General features: G+C 42.5%; 1 protein-coding gene across 1 annotated transcript; it reads right to left on the bottom strand.

Moving 5' to 3' along the window:
* Nucleotides 1–2726: 2726 nt before the first annotated feature.
* Nucleotides 2727–5406, bottom strand: ATP5F1E (ATP synthase F1 subunit epsilon). Its single transcript, XM_024195902.2, has 3 exons — nucleotides 5292–5406; nucleotides 4530–4656; nucleotides 2727–2886 (listed from the first exon to the last, which is right to left on the bottom strand). Exons 1-2 carry the CDS (start codon nucleotides 5321–5323, stop codon nucleotides 4533–4535), a joined length of 156 nt encoding a protein of 51 aa, XP_024051670.1. The 5' UTR covers nucleotides 5324–5406; the 3' UTR covers nucleotides 2727–2886; nucleotides 4530–4532.
* Between the last annotated feature and the right edge of the window lie 15530 nt (nucleotides 5407–20936).

The raw sequence follows: 20936 nt of genomic DNA, 5'->3' as shown, positions 1-20936 counted from the left end.
TTCTGTATAACTAAACTTGGACAATATTACATAGCTCACATATTCTGTTGCTGAATGATTAACTTTGAAAGGACTCCTGTAGCAAAGAGATAAGTAACAAGTTAGGAGTATGAAAGCCTCAATGACACTGTGAATTCTTTTTAAAGATGCTGCCATTTCATGAAAACTAGTTGTTCGACTTAGTGACAATACTGCATATGCTATTTCCATTTTCCTATCATTATATGCGAACAGGAATAGCTGAATGAAGTCAGAATCTTAGATGGCTTGTATCTACTTCATCTGACTTAAGATAGGTTAGCAAAGTTGTGGGCCATACAGTCTGCAGCTGTTGGGAGAGCCACATTCTAGCTGTGAGACCTCTTTGCTGTTTGCTATTTCCCCTCTACTCCCATACCGCTCTATTTTTGGTGAACACATTTGAGTATCCTATCCTTTGACCTACAGTAATGACAATAGTAACACTTTGTCAACTTACAAGAAATGACCCATAGAATTGGTTGTGGTGTATACCCCAACTTCCTGTTATTCTGCCCACACAATAACGTCTGAGTGCTGACGAACATTTAAGTGTTAAAGATAGGATCAGAGCATTAGATGTTATTACATTTATATACAGTACTTGTATCTTTAGAAGCTACACAACTAGACACTGGGGGAAGGGATAGTAACTGAATGGTACAAAAAAACCCCTCGGGCACTGTACTTAGTACTGGGGTTGTCAGAGTTGTGATTTCAGTAACAAAAAAACCATGAGATGCACTTTATTAGTCAAATTCATGTTTTGTCATCTTCTACTGGAACACTGTGGGTTCTTACTGTTTCCTGTAACTACAATGAAAAGGTTGGCTGATAGATGGTAGGGCCACTCAACCACTATGGAAACCTCCTCCCCATAGCCTCTTTCTAACTGCCCCATAAAACATACCAACCTTGAAGAAAGATTCAGCAAGTGTGACAAAAAATACCATGTACAAGATACCCATAATTTTCCAGTGTTTGAGTAGAGGTTAACTGTGATTGTTGCTTAAATTTCAAGAAAAAAAAAAAAAAAAGGGTGAGATTTTAAAAAGCAAGCGAGTGTCTTAGAAGCACAAGTCCCAGTGTACCTAAATAGTCACTTAGGTTCTTTTGAAAATCCCAGGCAAAACTTTTACCATGTCATTTCAAAGTGGACTTTTATCAGCAAAGATAGTTTATGGATTCCCTCAATTTTGACTATTTTAAAAGGGATAGTCTCAGGGAAGGAATTTTCCCCTGGGTCAGATTGGCAGAGACCCTGGGTTTTTTTTGCCTTTCTCTGCAACATGGGACACAGCTCACTTGCACCTTTAAACTAGTATAAATGGTGGATTCTCTAACTTGAAGTCTTTAAATCATGATGTGAGGACTTCAGTAACTCAGCCAGAGGTTGCGGGTCTATTACAGGAGTGGGTGGGTGGGTGAGGCTCTATGGCCTGCAATGTGCAGGTCAGACTATCACTAGATGATGATGATCCCTTCTGACCTCAAAGTCTATGAGCTTGAATTGTTTCCACAGTGCAATTATTTTTAAAAAATATTCAATTTGGTAAAATTCTTGTGTTTTCAATAGCACGCCTGGAATTTTTAATTTTTTCTTTTTAAGTAGTACTAGAATTTTCTGCTTCCTTGCAGAGATTTTTAAGGGACTTTTCAGCAAGGAACAGTTCTTAGGGCCACACACATTACCTCAATCCTGACCTCACTTGCTGAACAACCTGGGAAGTAGATATCTATGGAGTGAAAGGGGCTTCCTTGGAGTTTGCAGAGAAAAGGCCCCTTTCCCTGCCCCCTTGCTCTGTGCAGGCATTCTGGGAAAGAGGACACCCTGCTGGTGCCAAACTCAGAAACAGTAATGGTGTTACTGCTACTTATGAACACCCTTTAGGACAATCCAGAGAAACAGGAGAGCTCCCTTCAGACCAAGGTATGAGAGTATTGTTCAACATATGAAATCCCTTCAGAGGAAGCTAAAGTACCCTCATGGAATAGTTTCCATTTCTTTCCCTACAGAGCTATGACACTTGTCAATAGAAGACTGTAACAGGTGTTAAGTTGAAGTAAGCTATAATCTTCAGAGGGAAATTTGGTCTTTAGATATCACATTTTAGAACTGTTAATCTGTCCAAAAATTTACCATTTCTTGAATGTAGAAGTTTGTTTAATGCTTGCAGTGAATTGGGAACATCAACTACTAAAGGTAACCTGTGAAGAACCTGGATTTGTGCCTTTGTTTTTTCCCCATGTTTTTTTTTTTTTACTTTCAAAATACCAGGAATGTCAACTTTGGTATCCCTGGGTTTTGGTAGTAGACTTGTTGGGAGTGAAGGGGTATCACAGAACAAGTTTATTGTGAGCGCCTCAAAGGAGATAGACGACTTTTTGTAAAGATTGAATACCAGTCTCCAAGATGGTATTAGTCACGGAAGGTAAGTAGTTGAGTAGTCTGACTTAAAAAAACACAACAAAAAACCCAACAATTCTTCCGCTCTCAGCTTTTATTAAACTCCTCAAATTCACCATTTTACTCGTTTTGCAGTAACTAAGCCATCTAGACTAGATGGCGCATGAATTTCCAATATAAAAGCCACTCAAAATTTCCTTTAAGAAAACGTCTAATGATTTGTCTCTCTCACAAAAGTAAAAGTAAATGCCCCTGCCAAAGATAGTAACTCATGCTTTCAAAGAGAAACCACAATAGCTGCTATGGTCATGGTGAACTAGAAGCTCAGTTTATTAGCATGTTGACTTACACATGCAGACAGATTTTATAGCTAACATGAAGAGACTACATTGCACATCTTCAGACCCATGACCTTGTCTTCACTTGATATTTTGTCCATACAGTTCATCACGGGGACAATCCTATGAGAGATTTAAAGAATGTAATAAGTCATTTGCTGTCAGGAGACAGGATGTTAGCTTTTGCAGTGTTTCTAAACAAAAGAGTAGTATTTATTCATAATGGGGGTGGGAAAAGAGTTGTCTCAGTTCAAGTGCAAAAGTTCTGCCCCGTATTTTTAGAACTGCTAAGCCTCCTCACCCAGTGGTCATCCTTGTGGTAGAGAAAGACTAGACCAAAGGGCCCCTGAGAAATTAATTACTTCGGGCTACATTCACAAAGGGACAGCAATTTTGGGGGCTGGCTGGTAAATCCTCTCACCTGGGAGGTGAGATCCAGGTTTGAATCCCTGATTTGGAGCAGGGACTTGAACATGACTCTCCCACATCCCACTAAATGCCCTAACCACTGAATTAGAGAGAGTTACTTTCTCTCTCACTAGCTCAATGAACAATGATTTATTCAACATGGAACAGCTTCAACATAAAGAGACCCACCCATGAATATCTGACAGCTGAGTGGTTAGGACACTCACCTGTTCAAATCCCACTCCAATTCAGGAATTCAAACTAGGAGCTCCCACCTCCCAAGTGAGTGCCCCCATTTGTAAATCTAGCCCTGTGCGTTCAGAGGACAGAAAAACACTAAGAAGACTGAAGTTATTTACTTTGTCAACATTTGTAACAGATGATCCTAGTTCAGTTTGGATTTCAGTTTTTACCTTTATCTGCAAATTTTTAGATAATATTGCTCCAACTTCTTGAAGAGTGACACTATGCAGACATGGTTCCTATCAACATAAATACAATGGGAGTTTTGGCCATGATGCTGAAGAAAAACATGGCACCTTTACTGAGAAAGATAGATATCTCCACTAGACTGCAGTTCTAGTCACATGACTTCATATAGTCTTTGGTCTGTTTTGACTAGCCAGGCTAAACCAACAGGTACACACTAGATTTCTCATCCATAGTCATTCCAGTCCATAGATATCTGGAAAAACTCCTCTTTAATTGCTTGCAGTGTACATGTCCTTACAAGTGAAGGGACAAATAGTATCCACCTTTCACAAGCACAAAACATTTGCTCAACAGAAAAACAATGTAGATGAGATTAAGTTGCCTGTTAACCATCTGGGGAAGAGTTATTTAGGAATGAACTTTGGCTCTGTGTGCTAGGTTGGGTGACAGGGTGGGACGGCACAGTTCAGGGACCAAATCAATTGCTTGATCTTGTTCAAATGAAGTGGAGGAACTCTAAAAAACAAGAAAAAAAAAAAAGACAGCTATTCAAGCTAAAAGCTTTTAAGCCGCCTGTAACAGTTTGACCCAACCAGACACATATAGAGCTCAGAGTCCACACAACCTAAGCTCTTGTTTGAAGGCTGAGAGGATCTCATTTTACTGAGCTGAAATTAAATAGTTTCCTCCTATCCCTGAGCCAACCGGTAGGCTGAGAAATCTACACTCAACAGCCTATGCAACCAGTCTTATGCACCAAGATCTGGGCTACACTTTCTGCACAGTGTACAAGCTACCTGCGGGTTTTAGATTGTTGTTAACCTGAAAGGTAATATGAGAGGATTCCTCAATATCACTCACCGTGAGAAGACGTTAGGAACCTATAATAAGGGATCCAAAAAACCCTTCCCATACTATTTACTTACATCTTACTCCTTTTTAGGCTTCACTATTTTTATAGTGGCCACAGCAACTTTTTCTGCCTCAGCTTTGTATTGTGGTTTCATCGCTGCTCTGACAGCATTGGCACAGATCTGGGAATAGCGGATGTAGCTGAAAAGAGGAAATAAACAGGATGAAAAATCAGGTGGGGCCCAAGAACTAACATAATCAGTTCCAGGGACTCTAGCTCTGCTGGGAGCAGGCGAAGGTGCTGCCAACAACTGCACTGCCATGTTTTTAGGCAGTTCCCTACGTGAGGGCCTGCAGCAGAGCACCCTTCCCAGCGAGGCACCTTCCTCTGCCTAGTGAGCCAGTCAGTGGGTGCGATCGCACGGGGGAACAGGCTCTCGCCCTTGGCCCCACGGGTGCTGAAACTAGGGGTGTGGCAGCACCTCCTTGCTTGAAACTGCTTCCATCATATACAGGGTTTAGTTTCGTTCAATGGCTTCCAGCACCTCACTATAGAATTTGTTCCACTGCCACGAGCCGGGACCGCTCCCCAGCTTGGCAGTGGCCAGGCTGGGCTCCCAACCTCGGCTCCCCAGGGGCCTCCTCCCGGCCGTGCCTGGACCCCAGGCGGCTACAGCCCAGGGCCACACCGCACACCTTCGCCCGGGCTATAGAGACCCTCCGCTCAGGGTCACTGAGGCACCTCCGCGCCAGGCCTCAGCGCTCTCCCTGCGGCCGCCCCCCGGCAGGAGACGGGGGTATGAGGCAGGCGCGGGTTGGCCGCGAGCAGCCGGTACCTGAGCCCGGCCTGTCTCCAGTACGCCACCATGGCTGCGGTTCCGGGGCCTCAGGGAGCAAACAGCCGGGACCCCCAGCCCACAAGGTCAGCGCGCACCGGAACAGGAAAGGCCAAGGAACTCGCCGGTAACCAATCAGAAGCCGTCCCATTTCGCCAATCAACGTTTACATCCCCTCAAGGAACTCGGCCAATCGCAGCCAACTAACTGTTCCCACCAATCACAACCGGATTCCTCTGTGCCGCCAATCAGAGGGCGGAGTGACCTGGCACCGCCCCCCACCCCATTTGCTGCAGGGTTTGGCAGCGCAGCGGTGCGGGGAAGCGGCGGGTTCGCGCCACCCACCACGGGTCCATGGCGCGTCCCGAGCCCCTGCAGGCAGCCCCTTGCCTTGGGGGCTGAAATCTCACCCAGGCTGAGCCAGTCACCGCGGGGCTGCCACAGCAGCCCGGGGTTTGCACCCAGCGCTAGCCCCGAGTGGGCCCCCCCCCCCAGTCCCGCTCAATCCACCTCCACAGCCCTGACTAGGTTGTGGGAGCACGATAACCCCCGCGTGGGCATCGTTAACCTAACCCCCACCCTTCTGTCCGAAATCTGCCTCACCTACTGCTGCCCCCGGTGACACCCAAGATCTCTGTGGCTGAACGAGATTAGAGGAGAACATGCCTCCCTTTCTGTGTCTTGGTGCATTCAAGAATGCTTTGTGGGCAGCTCCACTCTTCCTGATCGAGAGCCAATTAGCACCTAATTCAGGGTTCCATAGAGACATAAGAGGCCCACCTACAAGGAACAGCACAGGATCAGGGCCTTTGTGAATATCCCCCTGTTGCTTTGTGTGGGTCTTTAACACAGCAACCAGAGAGAGAGAGAGAGAAACCACTAAAACTGGGGAAGGGGGTGTAAGGGGAGGTGTGGTATCCAGAACCACTTCCAGAACTCTCTTGAAACTGACTGGGTTTCAAGTTGACTGTGTTCACTGAAGATTATATTTTTATGAAAATGTTGTTTAATGTTCAACAATCTGGGGTTGTTGTTAACCCTAGACACCACAGCCCCAATCCAGGCAACTGTCTCTGGACTGGCAGACCTCTGACCTGCATAATGTTCCAAACGCTAATGGGGTGCTACATGTGTTCAGAGGTCTGTCTAAAGGGAACCAGTTTCAGGATCAGGGCTTTGGTTTTTCATTTCTAAAACCACTGCCAGTAACTTGCCTGAAAATCACCAAAAGTTAGGACAAAATAAACAGAAAGGAAACCCTAATTATTTTCTACAAGGCTGGAGAACAGTGGATGGTCTTATTCATCATCACATAATGACATCTTACATTTATATAACACCTTTCAGTAGGTTTTAGGTTACAACTTACTAAAACATAGCTGAAGCAAACATCAGAGAATATGCTTTTATAAAATGCACATAATCCATACCAAGATAATCATATTTGAAGAGCTGAAAATTGTTAGCAAAGGTGTCTGCAGACCCTAAAATTCTCCCACAATCACTGAGACCTCATCCTTGGGAAAGTGAGGCTTTAAAAGGGTCCTCCTTTAGATACAACAAAAGAAAACTGTCTTTTTTATATATGTATACTCCTGAAAACTATACCCATAATTTGCCTAAACATAGACATGGAAAAGGAGGGAAAATATATATCACTAACCAGAAACCCAATCTAATCATTTTCTACAGTGGCCTGAAAATAGTGGGTTACTTTACATATATAACAACAATAATTAAAAAAACGATGGACCCAAGCATGCCCTCCTGCAAACTGAAAGTCAGAAGTTTGAGGATGAATCTCTGAGCCTCCCTTATGGAGCCTGAGCCAAAGCTCATGTAAATCAATGGGAGTCATTTCATTTACTTCAATGGGCCTTGGATCAGACCCATGGAATTGTTCCACTGAGGTATGTGCATGTGAGTCCCCCACCCCAAAAACAAAACAAAAAATTATGGATCCTCTTGGATCAACATGGTGTAAGGGAATCCCTGAAGACCTGTGCCATCCATGCAGATGCGCTGTTCTTCCATGGCTATTCTGAGCTATGCTGCAGTCTGTCTCCACTGCAAAAATTTCCTCAGCAGAGACTGTCCCTTGGAATGCCTTTAAAGGAAACTTCTCAAATGTGAAGTGGCTCCACTATGACGTGAAGCCTCAAGCAGATTTACTGCTGGTTGCCTTCCAAATGATATATTCATGCTGGCCTGCTCCTGATGCAGGAGGCCTGGGAAGGGGCAGAGACGGTGCTGTGGAGGTGGATTTAAACTGGGCATGATCTGAAAACCAGCCTCTTTCTCTCATCCTTTCAGAGCTGTTGCCAGAAAAGCAGCATTTGAATGGTCCATGTTGGAAGCAAAGCCTATTTCGTTCCATCAGAGAGAAGCAGGACACCACCACTAGGCAAATCCCTCCAGTAAACATATCAATTAACTTATTAGTGTGTCTGTCTCACACACAGAAGCCTCTACATGGCAAAGAACAGGTCATTTCCAAATGCACTAGAGCTTCCACTTGGTCTAAAAACCATGACAATAAAAAATCCATACATGATAAGAATGACAACATAGCTTCGCCAGAATCCAAACCTGAGCTTGGTGGATAACGCTGATGAAAGATGTGAGATTCACAGTCCTAGAGACATCTATTCATGCACAGATACAGTCTGTTACACAGCATGTACAGCAAAGGCAGTAAAAGTGAAAACATGTCCATTTTGCCACACCAGTGTGCCTGAAAACCCTGTAAGTCTGGAAGGGTGAGTTCACTCTCCCTGCACATTCCCTACTTGACTTTTCCATTGAGATTGCTAGCAAGGGTTCCAATTAGTGCCACTAGTGATTATTGTACGTGTTTAAGGTGGACACATATATATGGAACTGAACTTGACCAGCTCATTTCACCTCAGCCACTAATTTGCTGATTTTTAAGGGTCTACTCAACTGCTTGACATCAAATGCAGCAGTTGAAGTCAAACTTAATTTTTAAAAGCTTTTATAAAATAAAAACATCTCACAATTTCTCCTATAATAATTCCACAAAAATTATTATAAAAGAAGACAACAATCTTCTTTGATGTGTTTATTTTCTTGCTTGGTTTTTTGCAAGTCATTTTACTTATGAGGCATACATGGCATGTTGGAATAGTTTTCCAGCATGTAAAAAGTAACCTATTACTACAGAAATACAAATTATTTCTACTGAACACACAGCACTTTGGGCACAGCAGCCAGAGGGAGTGTCAATCAGTCAATATCAAACCCAACAAACGGAACCAACAGCCTGAAAGCACAGGTAGTATCCGTGACAAAACTAAAAAGAGCAGGATAGCAGGAAGCATTGAAATATGCTCACCTCCATTATGTTTGTGACAATCCTGTCAACAAATTAGGTGTTGCACAGCTAACTGTTCTATTTGCTAAATCCAAGTCATTTTCGTATTGGTGGGAGAGAAGGAAGGGTTATGTTTAAACTAGGGTTGCTTTGATTTGTTACAGCTGGTGATTTTATTTGATAAATACCATAGCTCCAAGCAAGGTCATTTGATGCCTCATGTGTTGCCCAAACCACCAAGACAATTTATTAGGATATTAGAAGCCCTGGGCACCTTTATCCCACTAAATGTTCCTCTACTTTTCTCTGTCTTCCCCACACCATCCCGTGCCTGTCTTTCTAGCTCTGTCTCTCCCTCTTCCTCTTTGGTCTTTCTATTTTTCATCCTGCTTTGCGCTACTGTCCATGTGTTTCCTCTCACTGTACATCAGTGTGACATACTACCTGCCTCGAATTGTGCACACTTTGCTCAAGTTTTGCAGACATGCAAACTGAGTGCAATTATTTGATCATTTAGCCCTTGTGTCATCTGTTGATCTTGGGTAGAAGATGAAAATTCAATATGAGCTTTTAAAAAGAGGCAGGGCTCTGAGAGAGGTAGCAGGCTGAGACAGAATGAGGCTTAGTGTATGAACATAAAAGCAGAGCTCTACAAAAACTCTATAACATAGATGACTGACTTTTCTGCAGCCATAAACAAGGCACCACTACAGATCTGTACAAACTGTTTTCATACCCAGGGTTGAGTACAATTTATAGAACTCTCCCAAACAGGAACTAATTTAGAGAGCTCTGACGGAGAGGTCCTGAGATGCTAAAGAGGTGAGATTGGAAAGGTCCAGAGAAACTGAAGAGGTGAGAGAAGCGGCATCCTGAAAGGTGAGGTCAGAGAGGTCCAGAAAGGGTGAAGAGATGAGATTAGAAACATCCAGAGAGGTTGATAAGGATAAATCAGAGGAACACTGAGATGTTAAAGTGTTAAAATTAGTGAGGTCTAGTGAGGGTGAAGAGGTCGAGGAGGTGAGATCAGATACATTCAGAGAGGGTGAAGAGACTCCATAAGGAAGGTCCAAGGAAGTTGAAGAGGTATGACTGGAGAAGTCTAGGGAGGGTGAAGATGAGAGACTGGAGAGATCCAAGGAGGCAGAAGAAGTGGGACTGGAGAGGTCCAAGGATACTGAAGAGCTGGGATTAGAAAGGTCCAGAGAGCCCGAAAAGGTGAGACTGGAAAGGTCCAACGAAATTGAAGAAGTGAGACTGGAGAGTTGCAAGGAATCTGAAGATGTGAGACTGGAGAGCTCCAAGGAAAGTGAAGTGGTGATGCTGGAGACATCCAGAGAGGCCAAAGAGCTGCAACTAGAGAGGTCCAGAGAAGATGAAGAGGCGAGATCAGAGAGGTCCAGGGAGGATGAAGAAGTGTTGCTCGAGAGGTCCAAAGAATCTGAGGAGCTGAGACTGGAGAGGTCCAATGAATCTGAAAAGGTGAGTTTGGAAAGTTCTAAGGAGGCTGAAGACTCAAAAATGGAGGGGTCCAGGGAGGCCAAAAAGGTGAGACCACGGAGATCCAGGGAGGCTGAAGAGACTGAAAAGCCAAGTAAATCCACAAAATGATTGGTGTTTTATACGATCGTAGGCAGGTTCAGCTAACACTCTCCAACAATTAAAATGCTAAGAAAATATAAAACAACGAGAACATGAAAACCAATTAATATTACTATTGAAAGTAACTAAACACAGATTTCACTCTGGGATTTTAATCAACTAAATTCTAATATTGTAAGCTCACATTATCCCTTAGAACAGTGGTCTCCAAAGTGGGGTGCGCAAGAGGATCCTTGGGGTGCGCGGCAGGAGGAGCGCTATTTTTGTTTGTTTGTTTGGTTTGGTTTTTTGCTTTTTTGCTTTGTCAGTTTGGGCGGGAGTCCGAGCGGCTTTTTTTTTTCTTTTTCTTTTTTTGCTTCGGCAAAAATGGTAGAGCCGGCGTGGCAAGGGGTGCGTGCTCAAAATTTTTTTACTGATAGGGGTGCGTGATCAAAAAAGTTTGGAGACCACTGCCTTAGAATACTAGCATTTCCCAGAATCCCAGACAAGTAAATGCATAGAAGCATTTGTGCATCAGTATGTATCTGTCTTTCTAAGTGTATCTATGTCTCTAGACCATAGTATGTGCAAAATCTTAGCACAGGACCCTCCAAATACCCTCCTGTTACATACACAAGCTCATCACCTGGCCTGATGATTTAAAATAAAATAATAATTAAATAAGAGAATGAAAGTTACTAAACCTTCTTTTCAACTTCTGGTCTCCAGATACCAGAGGGCATTCAGATGCCATAGTGATTAGAGTGGAATAAATGCCATTGCAGACAGACAGATAGGTTTTTAATGGCTTACAGTTAAAACAAATATGTAGTTGTAAATGGCAAGTGTGAGTCCTACTTGGCCTATCACTATAAAGATATGATGGATGATTTCTTTCTCATCTGAATCAATGCTGAGAGAGGCAGCATACTTCAGCAAAGTGCATCTCCTTGAGGACATTAATAGAGATGGAAAAGAAAATAGTAATTCTCTCAGCAATCAGTGTTGATTTATTTTGGGGGGGCAATGTCATTCCAAATTGCCTTCACAACTAATTAAGAAACGTATTGAAAAGGTCTGGCAGCTTCTATTATGCTCTTTTATTTATTTTATATAGTGGTCCCATCTGATCACTTGTTATTTTTTTCTTTGGGTGTAATTCTTAATAAAATAATGATCTTTAATTTGTGGGCACTCTGGCTGCCTTAATAAACTACTGAAGAGATGAATTACGATAAAAAGACAATACATCCATTTTAATCCTAGAGTGAGAACAAAGTTTGGCAAATGCTCAGCAAAGCCACAGAACATAAGCAATGTATAGCTGAAAAGGGAACTGAAAACTTCAGATTCTAGTTCAGAATGGTGCCTTTAATATAGTTTGGGATAGATCACAAGATGGAAATTCTACAGGTGCAGGCCCTGCTCCTAGCCCCTCAAGACTGCACGCAATACAGTCAGCAGTTCCAATCTTACTGACACCAGTTGTCATGATGGGACACATGGCAACAGATGTATTTTAAAAAAAAATCATTACAAACATATATTCACTCACAGTTGTGTTCAAACACAGTATAATGGGCCAGGACATGTAAAGCATGCACTCATGATGCAAGGCTGCAGTTTCTCAGGTGGTTAGGAACACAACTGAACTTTGTCTGTATCATCGTCTGACTGAGGTGCAGACACACGCATAATTGATTTAACATCATCACTCCCACTAAGGTTGCTTCTTAGTGAAGAGAAGTCAACAGGAGTTTAATCGTAGCATGTACAGACTAAGGACCACAGGAATTTGGCACAATATGAAAAATATTTCATTCTACAAAATAAAATCCACATATGCAACAATACAAGGCCTAAACAATACTGAATTACCAAATAAACTTTGCATTTATTTTTAATAAACCTGTGATTTTAGAGGTCATCCAATATAATTGTCATTTTATCAAGTGTACACAGTATATGGATCAGGATGGCAAAATACATGAAAATCTCTTGCCACACAGGTTTCAGTAGTGTTTATGATGAACATATAAATATGCTCACTCTCCTTCTTCCCTTGCACACTTTGATGAAACAACAAAAATTATGAACCATCTCTGAGAAATCCTTTCCCATCTAATGAATAAGGATCCATCATTCTGTGACTATCTCTCTTCAGATTAAAAAGTTTCACATGTGCACATTACAATAGAAAACAAATAATTATAACTAAGCTAATCGCAACACAATGAAAAGCCGATGTTGACATGATTTCCAACACACTACAGATTCCAGTGTCCCTTCACTGTGTCTCTTCTGCATTTGTTTAGAGTGGCAAAGCTACTCTGCTTTTCCTGTGAAATGACACACATTGGAGAAACATGGATGCATAGACATTACTGCACAGAACATACAGAGAGCTTTAATAATACTTCATACCTTCTCTAGTTGTGGATTTGTCACCTTTCTTCCCTAGTGTGAGCCATATTGGGCCCTGCTGTTAAAGCTCTGCTGTGCTTCCTGAAAATGACCCTAATCTGTTCAACAGCTACTGGAAATCATGCCATGCTGATTAAAATACAGGTAATCTTCTGGTAAATCCCTTACTGCCTCAATGAAGCACTCAGCATGGAGCACTAGTACATAATACTGTATTCTGAAATTATCTACAATTTTAATATAAGGTTGCAGTTCTGTATTGTTTTCTGTTACAGAGCTAGATGTTGGAGATGAGCTGGTGATGTGGATGAACCCGTTAGGTGTTTTTTAACTTTTGGACATTTGGATTCAACGCCTGGTTTAGACTGTAAGTAAAAATGACTTTGGCAGTGAAATTCTAATTTTCAGTTGCCCACTCTGCAAATTAGACACAATTTGGCAGGCTTGGCTGACTATTCTCAGTCTAGAGAGCCGTAGGTTTGGCATAATAAGGAAATTGTGGGTCAAGATTCAGTCCACATTTACTAGTTACAAATAACTATTGTAAATGATGTTAATGACTTTTTTTTGTTCTTTTAATTTAAAATATATTTAACGGTCTTATGCCCTGTCTGTTGTAATATAACATAGTAATATAGGGTTTTTTTCCATAAATGTCAAAGTGTTTTACAGAAGATAGTAAATAACACTGGGTACAATTTTCTAAAGCACCTAAGTGACTTAAGAGCCTCATCAAAAGCAGCTAAGACACTTAGGTGTGGATTCACAAAGGTACTTAGGCACCTAACTGCCCTTGAAATCACTAAATACCTTTGTGAATCCAAACCTTAGAAGACTAAGTGTTTGCTATGCAGTGCATTAGTCCACACTAGAGGAGTGTAAATGCTATGTGCACTAACTGGCCCATATGGACCCCGTTGGTGTGCATTAAAAATTCGCTAGTGTGTATTAACGTAGTACTGTTTGAAACTGGACTACATTAGTATGCATTAGGGAACTTTTTAGTGCATGCCAGCAGAGTTCACACGAGCCAGTTAGTGTGCAACATGCTAGAATTCACTCCTCTCTAGTGCAGACTAAGGGTACGTCTATACTTACTTCCTGGTCCGGATGTAAGCGATCGATCTTCTGGGATCGATTTATCGTGTCTTGTCTAGATGCGATAAATCGATCCCGGATCAATCCCGGAGTGCTTGCCCTCGACGCCGGTACTCCAGCTCAGCGAGAGGAGTACGCGGCATCGACGGGGGAGCCTGCCTGCAGCGTCTGGACCCGCGGTAAGTTCGGACTAAGGTACTTCGAATTCAGCTACGTTATTAACGTAGCTGAATTTGCGTACCTTAGTCCGAAGTGGGGGGTTAGTGTGGACCAGGCCTAAGGCACCATGTAGACAAGCCCTAAATTCCAGTGAAAGTCAGTGAGACTTAGGCTGCTAAGCCACTTAGACACTTTTGAAAATTTTACCCATTTTACAGATGGGGAAATTGAGGCACAGAGAAATAAAGTTGCTTGTCTAAAATCAGACAGTGGCAAAGTCAGAATTATAACCCAGGTCCCCTGACTCCCAATCCGATGTCCTATATATTAGACCATGCTGCTGCTACTACTAGTTGTAAATAAGTTTAAAACTGTCTGCAAACATGGTTATGCCCAAGCATAATTGTAACACAGCTCTGAGTTAAGCAGAGCAGTGCTTGTTTTCAAGTATGGTTGTACTCAAGTCAGGCTCTTTTGATGCTCCAGAACGTAAATGGCTTTAGGACCCGATACTCTTCAAGTTGCTGTAAACTGAGCTCTTCACCTCAAGCCATGCTACTGCTTCTATATTTTACATTCGCTTAGTGGTTTGGGACATAGCTGCTTTTGAAGAGGAAAAGGGTTTTAAAAATTCTTAAGTCAGAAGCAGGTTACTTATTCATCTCAATTTCTATGCAGGGAATATAAAACCATCAATCCCAGAGTCCAGACACCTTTGACAAGGGATGATGAATGCAATCCAGTGAAGACACAAACAGCAGCAACAAGCTCATAAACTTACTCCACAGAAAAGAAGCCACTGCCCAAAGCTGAAATGTCCCCACCTCACTGCCCACAAAACACTAGTCTAGCCCCAAATCAAATTCACACCCCAGCTGAACATTTTATTGTGCCACTCCCCTGTGACTCAACACTACTTCCATTAGTTTCCTCAATGTTTGGTTTGTTTAAAAGAATAATTTCAGCTCAAACCACAGCAACAGGAGAAGCAGCAAACATGCACGGGCTCAGCTTGAAGCGAACCTGCCAGCTGATAGGAAAGCAACAAAGGCTGTACAATCTTTACATGACTTCATATTTATTTTAAATACATTGAAAAATAAGACAAAAAACAAGCCAAAAAATCCCAGGGCTGCCAGCGAATCAGATGTCTCCCCTTTTCACTGGAATTTTACAAAGATTATTAACTGTATATGTAGCCCCATATGTTTACATTACAAACATAGGCCCTGATCCTGCAAGCCTCTCCATTGGAGCAGACCACTATACCTGCATAGAACCCACATTGACGGAGGTTTGCCCAGTGGAGCTGCTTGCAGGATCAGGGCCATAAAACAAAACAAGTTTCTTTCTCTGTCTTTGAAATCTACAAAGTTTCTAGGAATTTCTTTAAAGTTCACACTGGGCTCAATCCTGCTCCAATTTACTTCAGTGAGAACAAGATTTGGCCCATTATTTGTGGGAAAAATTATTTACTATACTCAGATGATTGAGTTTATGACCTCTAGTTGACAGCATAATAATAAAGGAAGAACTCTGATGGGCTACTAAGCGTTCCCAAGCTAGTCTTTTCTCTGTGCAGCATCACGTATTGGTATATTGCATCTACCAGAGAATCACAAATTTACTCAGTTAGAAGCATTAGGTTTTATGTGAAAGGGTACATCTACACTGCAATAAAAGACCCGTGGCATCAAGTCTCAGAGCCCCGGTCAACAGACTTGGGGTCATGGGACTAAAAATAGCAGTGTAGTTATTCTGGCTCATCCTGGAGCTGGGGCTTTGAAACCCAATAGGAGAGGGTCTCAGAATCCAGACCAAGCCTGAATGGCTACATTGTTATTTTTAGCCTGCAGACAGAGCTCAAATCAGCCTGGGCTCTGAGACTTGTTGCCTTGGGCTTTTTATTACAGTGTAGACATACCCACAATGTAGAAAGAAGCTACCAGGGCTAGATCAATGAAGGGACTTAGGCGTGATGTAGCTTTTAGGTACCCTGCCACCCAATGGAATCCACAGCCCTGAATTAGATTCCTTATGCAATGCATGGGGAATGTTAGGCACCAAGGGGTTCACAGAAGCCAGCAAGATGAGCGGGGAGCCACTTAGGCTAGTAAGTAGGAAATGCCAAGAGGGGAGTGGCCTAAGCCCTACCCCTCTACAGCAGCTAGGTGCACATCACCACTTGGGATTCACAGCTGTGAACCCTCTCCTGGATTGATGCCTAAATCAGGACAGCCCTTTATTATGAAAAACCAGAGCAAGCCTGACCCTTGCCCCAGCCACTCCCCAATTATTACAACTAATAGTTACAACTAGTGGTTAGGACACTCACCCGGGATGTAGGTGAATCAGGTTCAAGTTCCTAATCTGCCTGTTTTGAACTGGGGTTTCCTACATCCCGTGGAGTGTTCTTCTCTTTCTGTCTCAATGAATATTATTTGTACAAAGGGAAGAGCTTCAACAGGAAAGATTGAGCGAGCCCCACTCCAGACAACCCAATAGCTTGCTGGTTAGGGCATTCACCTGGACTGTAGGTGACCCACGTCCCTGCTCCAAATCAGATTTGAAAACAGCCTCGCACACTTTAGGTGAGGGCCCTAACCATTGAGCTATTGGGTATTCTGGGGTATAGCCTCAGCCCCTAAAAAATCCTGATCTGGTTGCCCTAAGCCTGCCTTTTGTACAGATTAGGTATGGTCTGAGCATACCTACCAAATTGGGCCCCACTGGAAAACCTTTGTGTGAGCATCCCACTAGGGCTTATCTGTGAGCTAGGGCATCAAGCAGTTCAACAGTTTGAGGACTTGGGCTGTTTTGCACATACCCACCAGTGGAAACACAGGCTCCTAGGAAACTTTACTTGCAAAAACAGCTGGTACTTAGAGAATTTAGGTGTTAGGGAGCTTTTGAGAATCTCAGTAGCACCTAAATGTTGGACTTAGGTGCCTAAAATGGCAGTTAAGGACATACGTCCTTTTGTGGCTCTAACCCGAAGTGCTTTGAGAGAGTGAAAAAGACAACTCCTTCCCAATGAAAGAGCAGCCTCTAACTGTGAAGTTGAGCTCTGAAATAACAGCTTTCACGAGATCTCCTTGCATGCACTTCCTCCACTCGGTCATAAACCTGGTTCTGAACATTGGCAGCAGGTTGATCTTTCCTCTGAATAGGATACCCATCAGTGTTTGGTAGTTTTCAAAGGATGCAATTAGGTATTTAGACTCTTAGACTTACTGTACATTAGACTGTTCTCAGGAATGGGTTAAGCTATACACTGTTTAATGGCAAGCCTAGACAGGACAAGTTATTTAGCACTCTTTTAGGAAATGGTGGTTGAAACTTGCTCAGAGCAGATCTTCCAAAATAGCCTGAACACAGCTTGTTCTGGTCTCCACTTGCAGTTAAATTGTGTATAGCTGAACTGATGCCGACACCCACTGTCAGCAATGGGTAATATTTCCTAAGTAAACTAGGATTTAACTTGCAAGTATTTCATTTCCATCAGTGTCTATGAACCAATTAAGGGTGTATTTTAATATTTGTACTGACAAATACAACTGACTTTGCTGTCATAGCAAGTTCAGTCATTTGCATTGTGGTAGGCTAGATAGCTTTACTTTTAGCTGTTCAGATAGTGAATTGATATGTACTGTACTTCTTTCAGAAGAGCAGTATTTTCACTCGGTTAGAAAGATTTTAATGCAGGATGAATTATACCCCAGTGCAGAGGACAAATGCAAAGTTTTCTGCCCCATTTAAGACCCAAATGGGTGGGTGGGCAGACAGCTCCACACATGCCATGGAAGGGGGCTCCATGATGGAGGGTGCGGCAGGGTTGAGGGTTTGCTAGAGCCACCCTTATGTGGAAACCCCAAAAGTTGAGGCGGGCAAACTCCATCACTGGAACCCTGGATTAGATACCCACCCTAAAGCCTATGTAAATGATGGGGGGAGGAGGGGAGAGAGTAAACAACACCCATAGTGAAATTGTTTACTAAAACAAAAAAACCCTAAACACTAGATTAACTATCCCACTAAACCCAAAGAAAAATACCGTTTTGCTCTTTTATTATTTTTTTAAATACACATTGCAGTCTTCAGCCATATAATAGGAGCATGATTTTAAAAGGCAATATCCTTGATTAGCTAGTATGACCAGTTAAAGGTATTCATAGAATATCAGGGTTGGAAGGGACCTCAGGAGGTCATCTAGTCCAACCCCCTGCTCAAAGCAGAACCAATCCCCAGACAGATTTTTGCCCACAATCCCTAAATGGCACCCTCAAGGATTGAACTCACAACCCTGGGTTTAGCAGGCCAATGCTCAAACCACTGAGCTATCCCTCCCCCACCAATGAATAGCAGAAGCCATTTACTTAAAGAAACTGATGCGCCAAGCAAGGCTTGAACTCTCAACCTCAGCATCACTCCCCACAACATTGCTCTATAAGTACTGTGCACTAACCTATTGTGGGGACTAAAACTCATTGAACAGATTATAAAATTCTGTTGAAAATAATAGCAGTGGGGTAACAACGTAGATAGTAAATTTCAGTAGGACCTGAAATTAAACTGGCCAATGTATCATATTCCCAAATTTAATTTAAAATGTAAATTTCAAATAAGATTAACTACAGCAGCACTAGTGGGCTTCACTCACATTAAAGAATCCACTAGAACTCTATTGGGTCTCTCTAAACAGGAATCCTCAGTACAGGCCGCAGTGGTTCTCAAACTTTTTTACTGGTCACCCTTCACATAGCAAGCCTCTGAGTGCGATCCCCCGTATAAATTAAAAACACATTTTTATATATTTAATACTATTATAAATGTTGGAGGCAAAGCGGGGTTTGGGGTGGAGGCTGACAGCTCATGACCTCGTGGGGTCCCAACCCCCAGTTGGAGAACCCCTGTGCTAGAAGGTATGCTACGGAAACAGAACAGGAAAAATCTGACAGTATTACATCCAAAATAGCAGAGAAGACAAATATAAAGTGGCAATAGTATGCTAGGCTTGGTTATGTACTTGCAAAGCAGACAGTGAGCACACAACACTGAGGAACCAACAACAAGCAAAATGGGCTCTGGCCTATCTTAATTTCTTTCTGGCTGCCTTCTGAGGGCCTGTCTATAAAACTCACACAGCCAGTGTACAGTTGTCTGGCAGGCTTTGAGTGACTCGGTATATTTTTGCTTGTTGTATACATACAATATTGCTATTGAACTATTATTCCCTTGTAACAGTGTAGACTTGTAGTGTATAGTTTTGAGTAGGAGAAAAGTGATTTGGGGCCTATCTAGGATGATAAATTTGACCACTACATCCCTAGGATCTGGCAACTCCTACATTAAAAATTTACTCTGAATCCATAATGCAGCAACTTTGAAGCAGAACTCCTACTGAACTCAATAATGGTGATCTGCTTAAAAACCGATAGCACAAGATGGCTCTTTATTAAGGATACCTGATTTCCTGGTTCAAATTAGGAATTTTAAACTCTGGACCAGATCCTCCTCGCTATGCTCAAAGCAAACCCTAGTCAGCCTAGTTGCTTTAAGTCACTTTTGTGCCTAAAGTCATTTGTGTGCCAGTCCCAGTATCCAGCATAAACCAGCTTCAGGGTTGCTGTAAATTAAGACAGCTGCTGACATCCCCCAGAGGCTATTCGAATAGCTATCGGTCAGCTAGATACAGGGGTGCCCTGGCTGCTCTCTACCTTGGGGGCTGGATAGAAGTGGCACAGGAGCCAAGCTGGAGACTCTGCACCAACCAGTACTTCTCCCAAGCAAAGGAAATCATCCATTAGCTGGGTAAACTATTTAGGACTGCTTTGCACAGCTGGCATGGCACAAAAACAGCTTTACCACAGGCGAGAAATGGGCCCATTAGATCCAAAGCAAACCACTGAAAATGGTGAAGTCTACCAACCTCCTTCCTTGCTCCCTCTCCCATGAATGGCCTCACCATGTGAATAAGCCAACCTTTCAAAGCAGTTAGAAACAGGTTTAGGTGAAACCATTTTTAAGTCTGGCCAGCCTACTAGTTAAAACATTTTTAAAAAACATGTTCCTAGACTAGTTAGGAACTAAGAAACTGGGTCCCAGGCCAGCTTTCTATAACCCAAGGGTTTCATGCCACGGCGATAGAGAAAGCAAATAGGTATAAAAAAAAAGAACCAGGTTACTATGGTTCATAGTGTTGCCGCTCCCTAGTCACACTTGCAGGATGTTACCCCCAGTGCCACGGAGCTTTGGGAAATTTCTGGAAAGTAGTTCTTGTTGGAGGTCACAACAAGCTCAGAGCAGAAAGGGCTGCACTGCCCCCTATGGCCTCAGTTCCCTGTTAACCCCAAGAAAGGTGAGCAGATATTGCAAAGAAACATGCACTGACTCCATTGGACTTGGAACTGGGCTGCAGGTTAATGCATGGTGGTCTTACAGAAAAGATACTTGGCAGTACAGAAAGGTTATAGGAACTGTTTGTGCTTAACTTATTAGTGCCTCTGTAAATTTGGGGATATGCTATTTAATGAGTAAATTAAAAAGCAGTGTCTCTTCCCCTGCATTCAGTGCTCTCCCTCCGCTACAGAACAGTGAAGAAAAGAAGCAGTAGCCTTCAAACTGCCTATTACTCTAAAGGGCATATAGGATCTCATGACCTAACTAATTTCTTACAAACTAGCCAACACTCAGCCACAATTTTATTTAAAATAAAAAAATTCACACACAAAAGCACTACCCTGCTCAGGAAGAGCACAAAAGCCCCAATAAATACGAAACAAATCAAAATCCTTCAAATGCCTACTAAATATAGCCAGTTCAAGTTAGTTGGTCCACAGCGCAGCAAAATGAGGAAAATGTATACGAGTTTAAAAAGCACAGAATTAAGCTAGGTTTAAGAGAAAAGGTACAAGTTTAAAAAGTTTCTAATCACTAATTTGAGCATTGCAACTTTTATCACAAGATACAGTATGACTACAGAAATTTTATCAAGTAGCAACATTTACTAATCTTTAGTTGAAATATAATTTCAGTTGTATGAACAATCT

This window comes from Terrapene carolina, unplaced genomic scaffold, assembly GCF_002925995.2.
Source record: "Terrapene carolina triunguis isolate 2854851 unplaced genomic scaffold, T_m_triunguis-2.0 Scaffold130, whole genome shotgun sequence".
NCBI classification, from domain to species: Eukaryota; Metazoa; Chordata; order Testudines; family Emydidae; genus Terrapene; species Terrapene triunguis.
The sequence above is the reverse complement of the archived record's forward strand: the minus strand, read 5'-3'. Positions and strand labels throughout refer to the sequence as shown.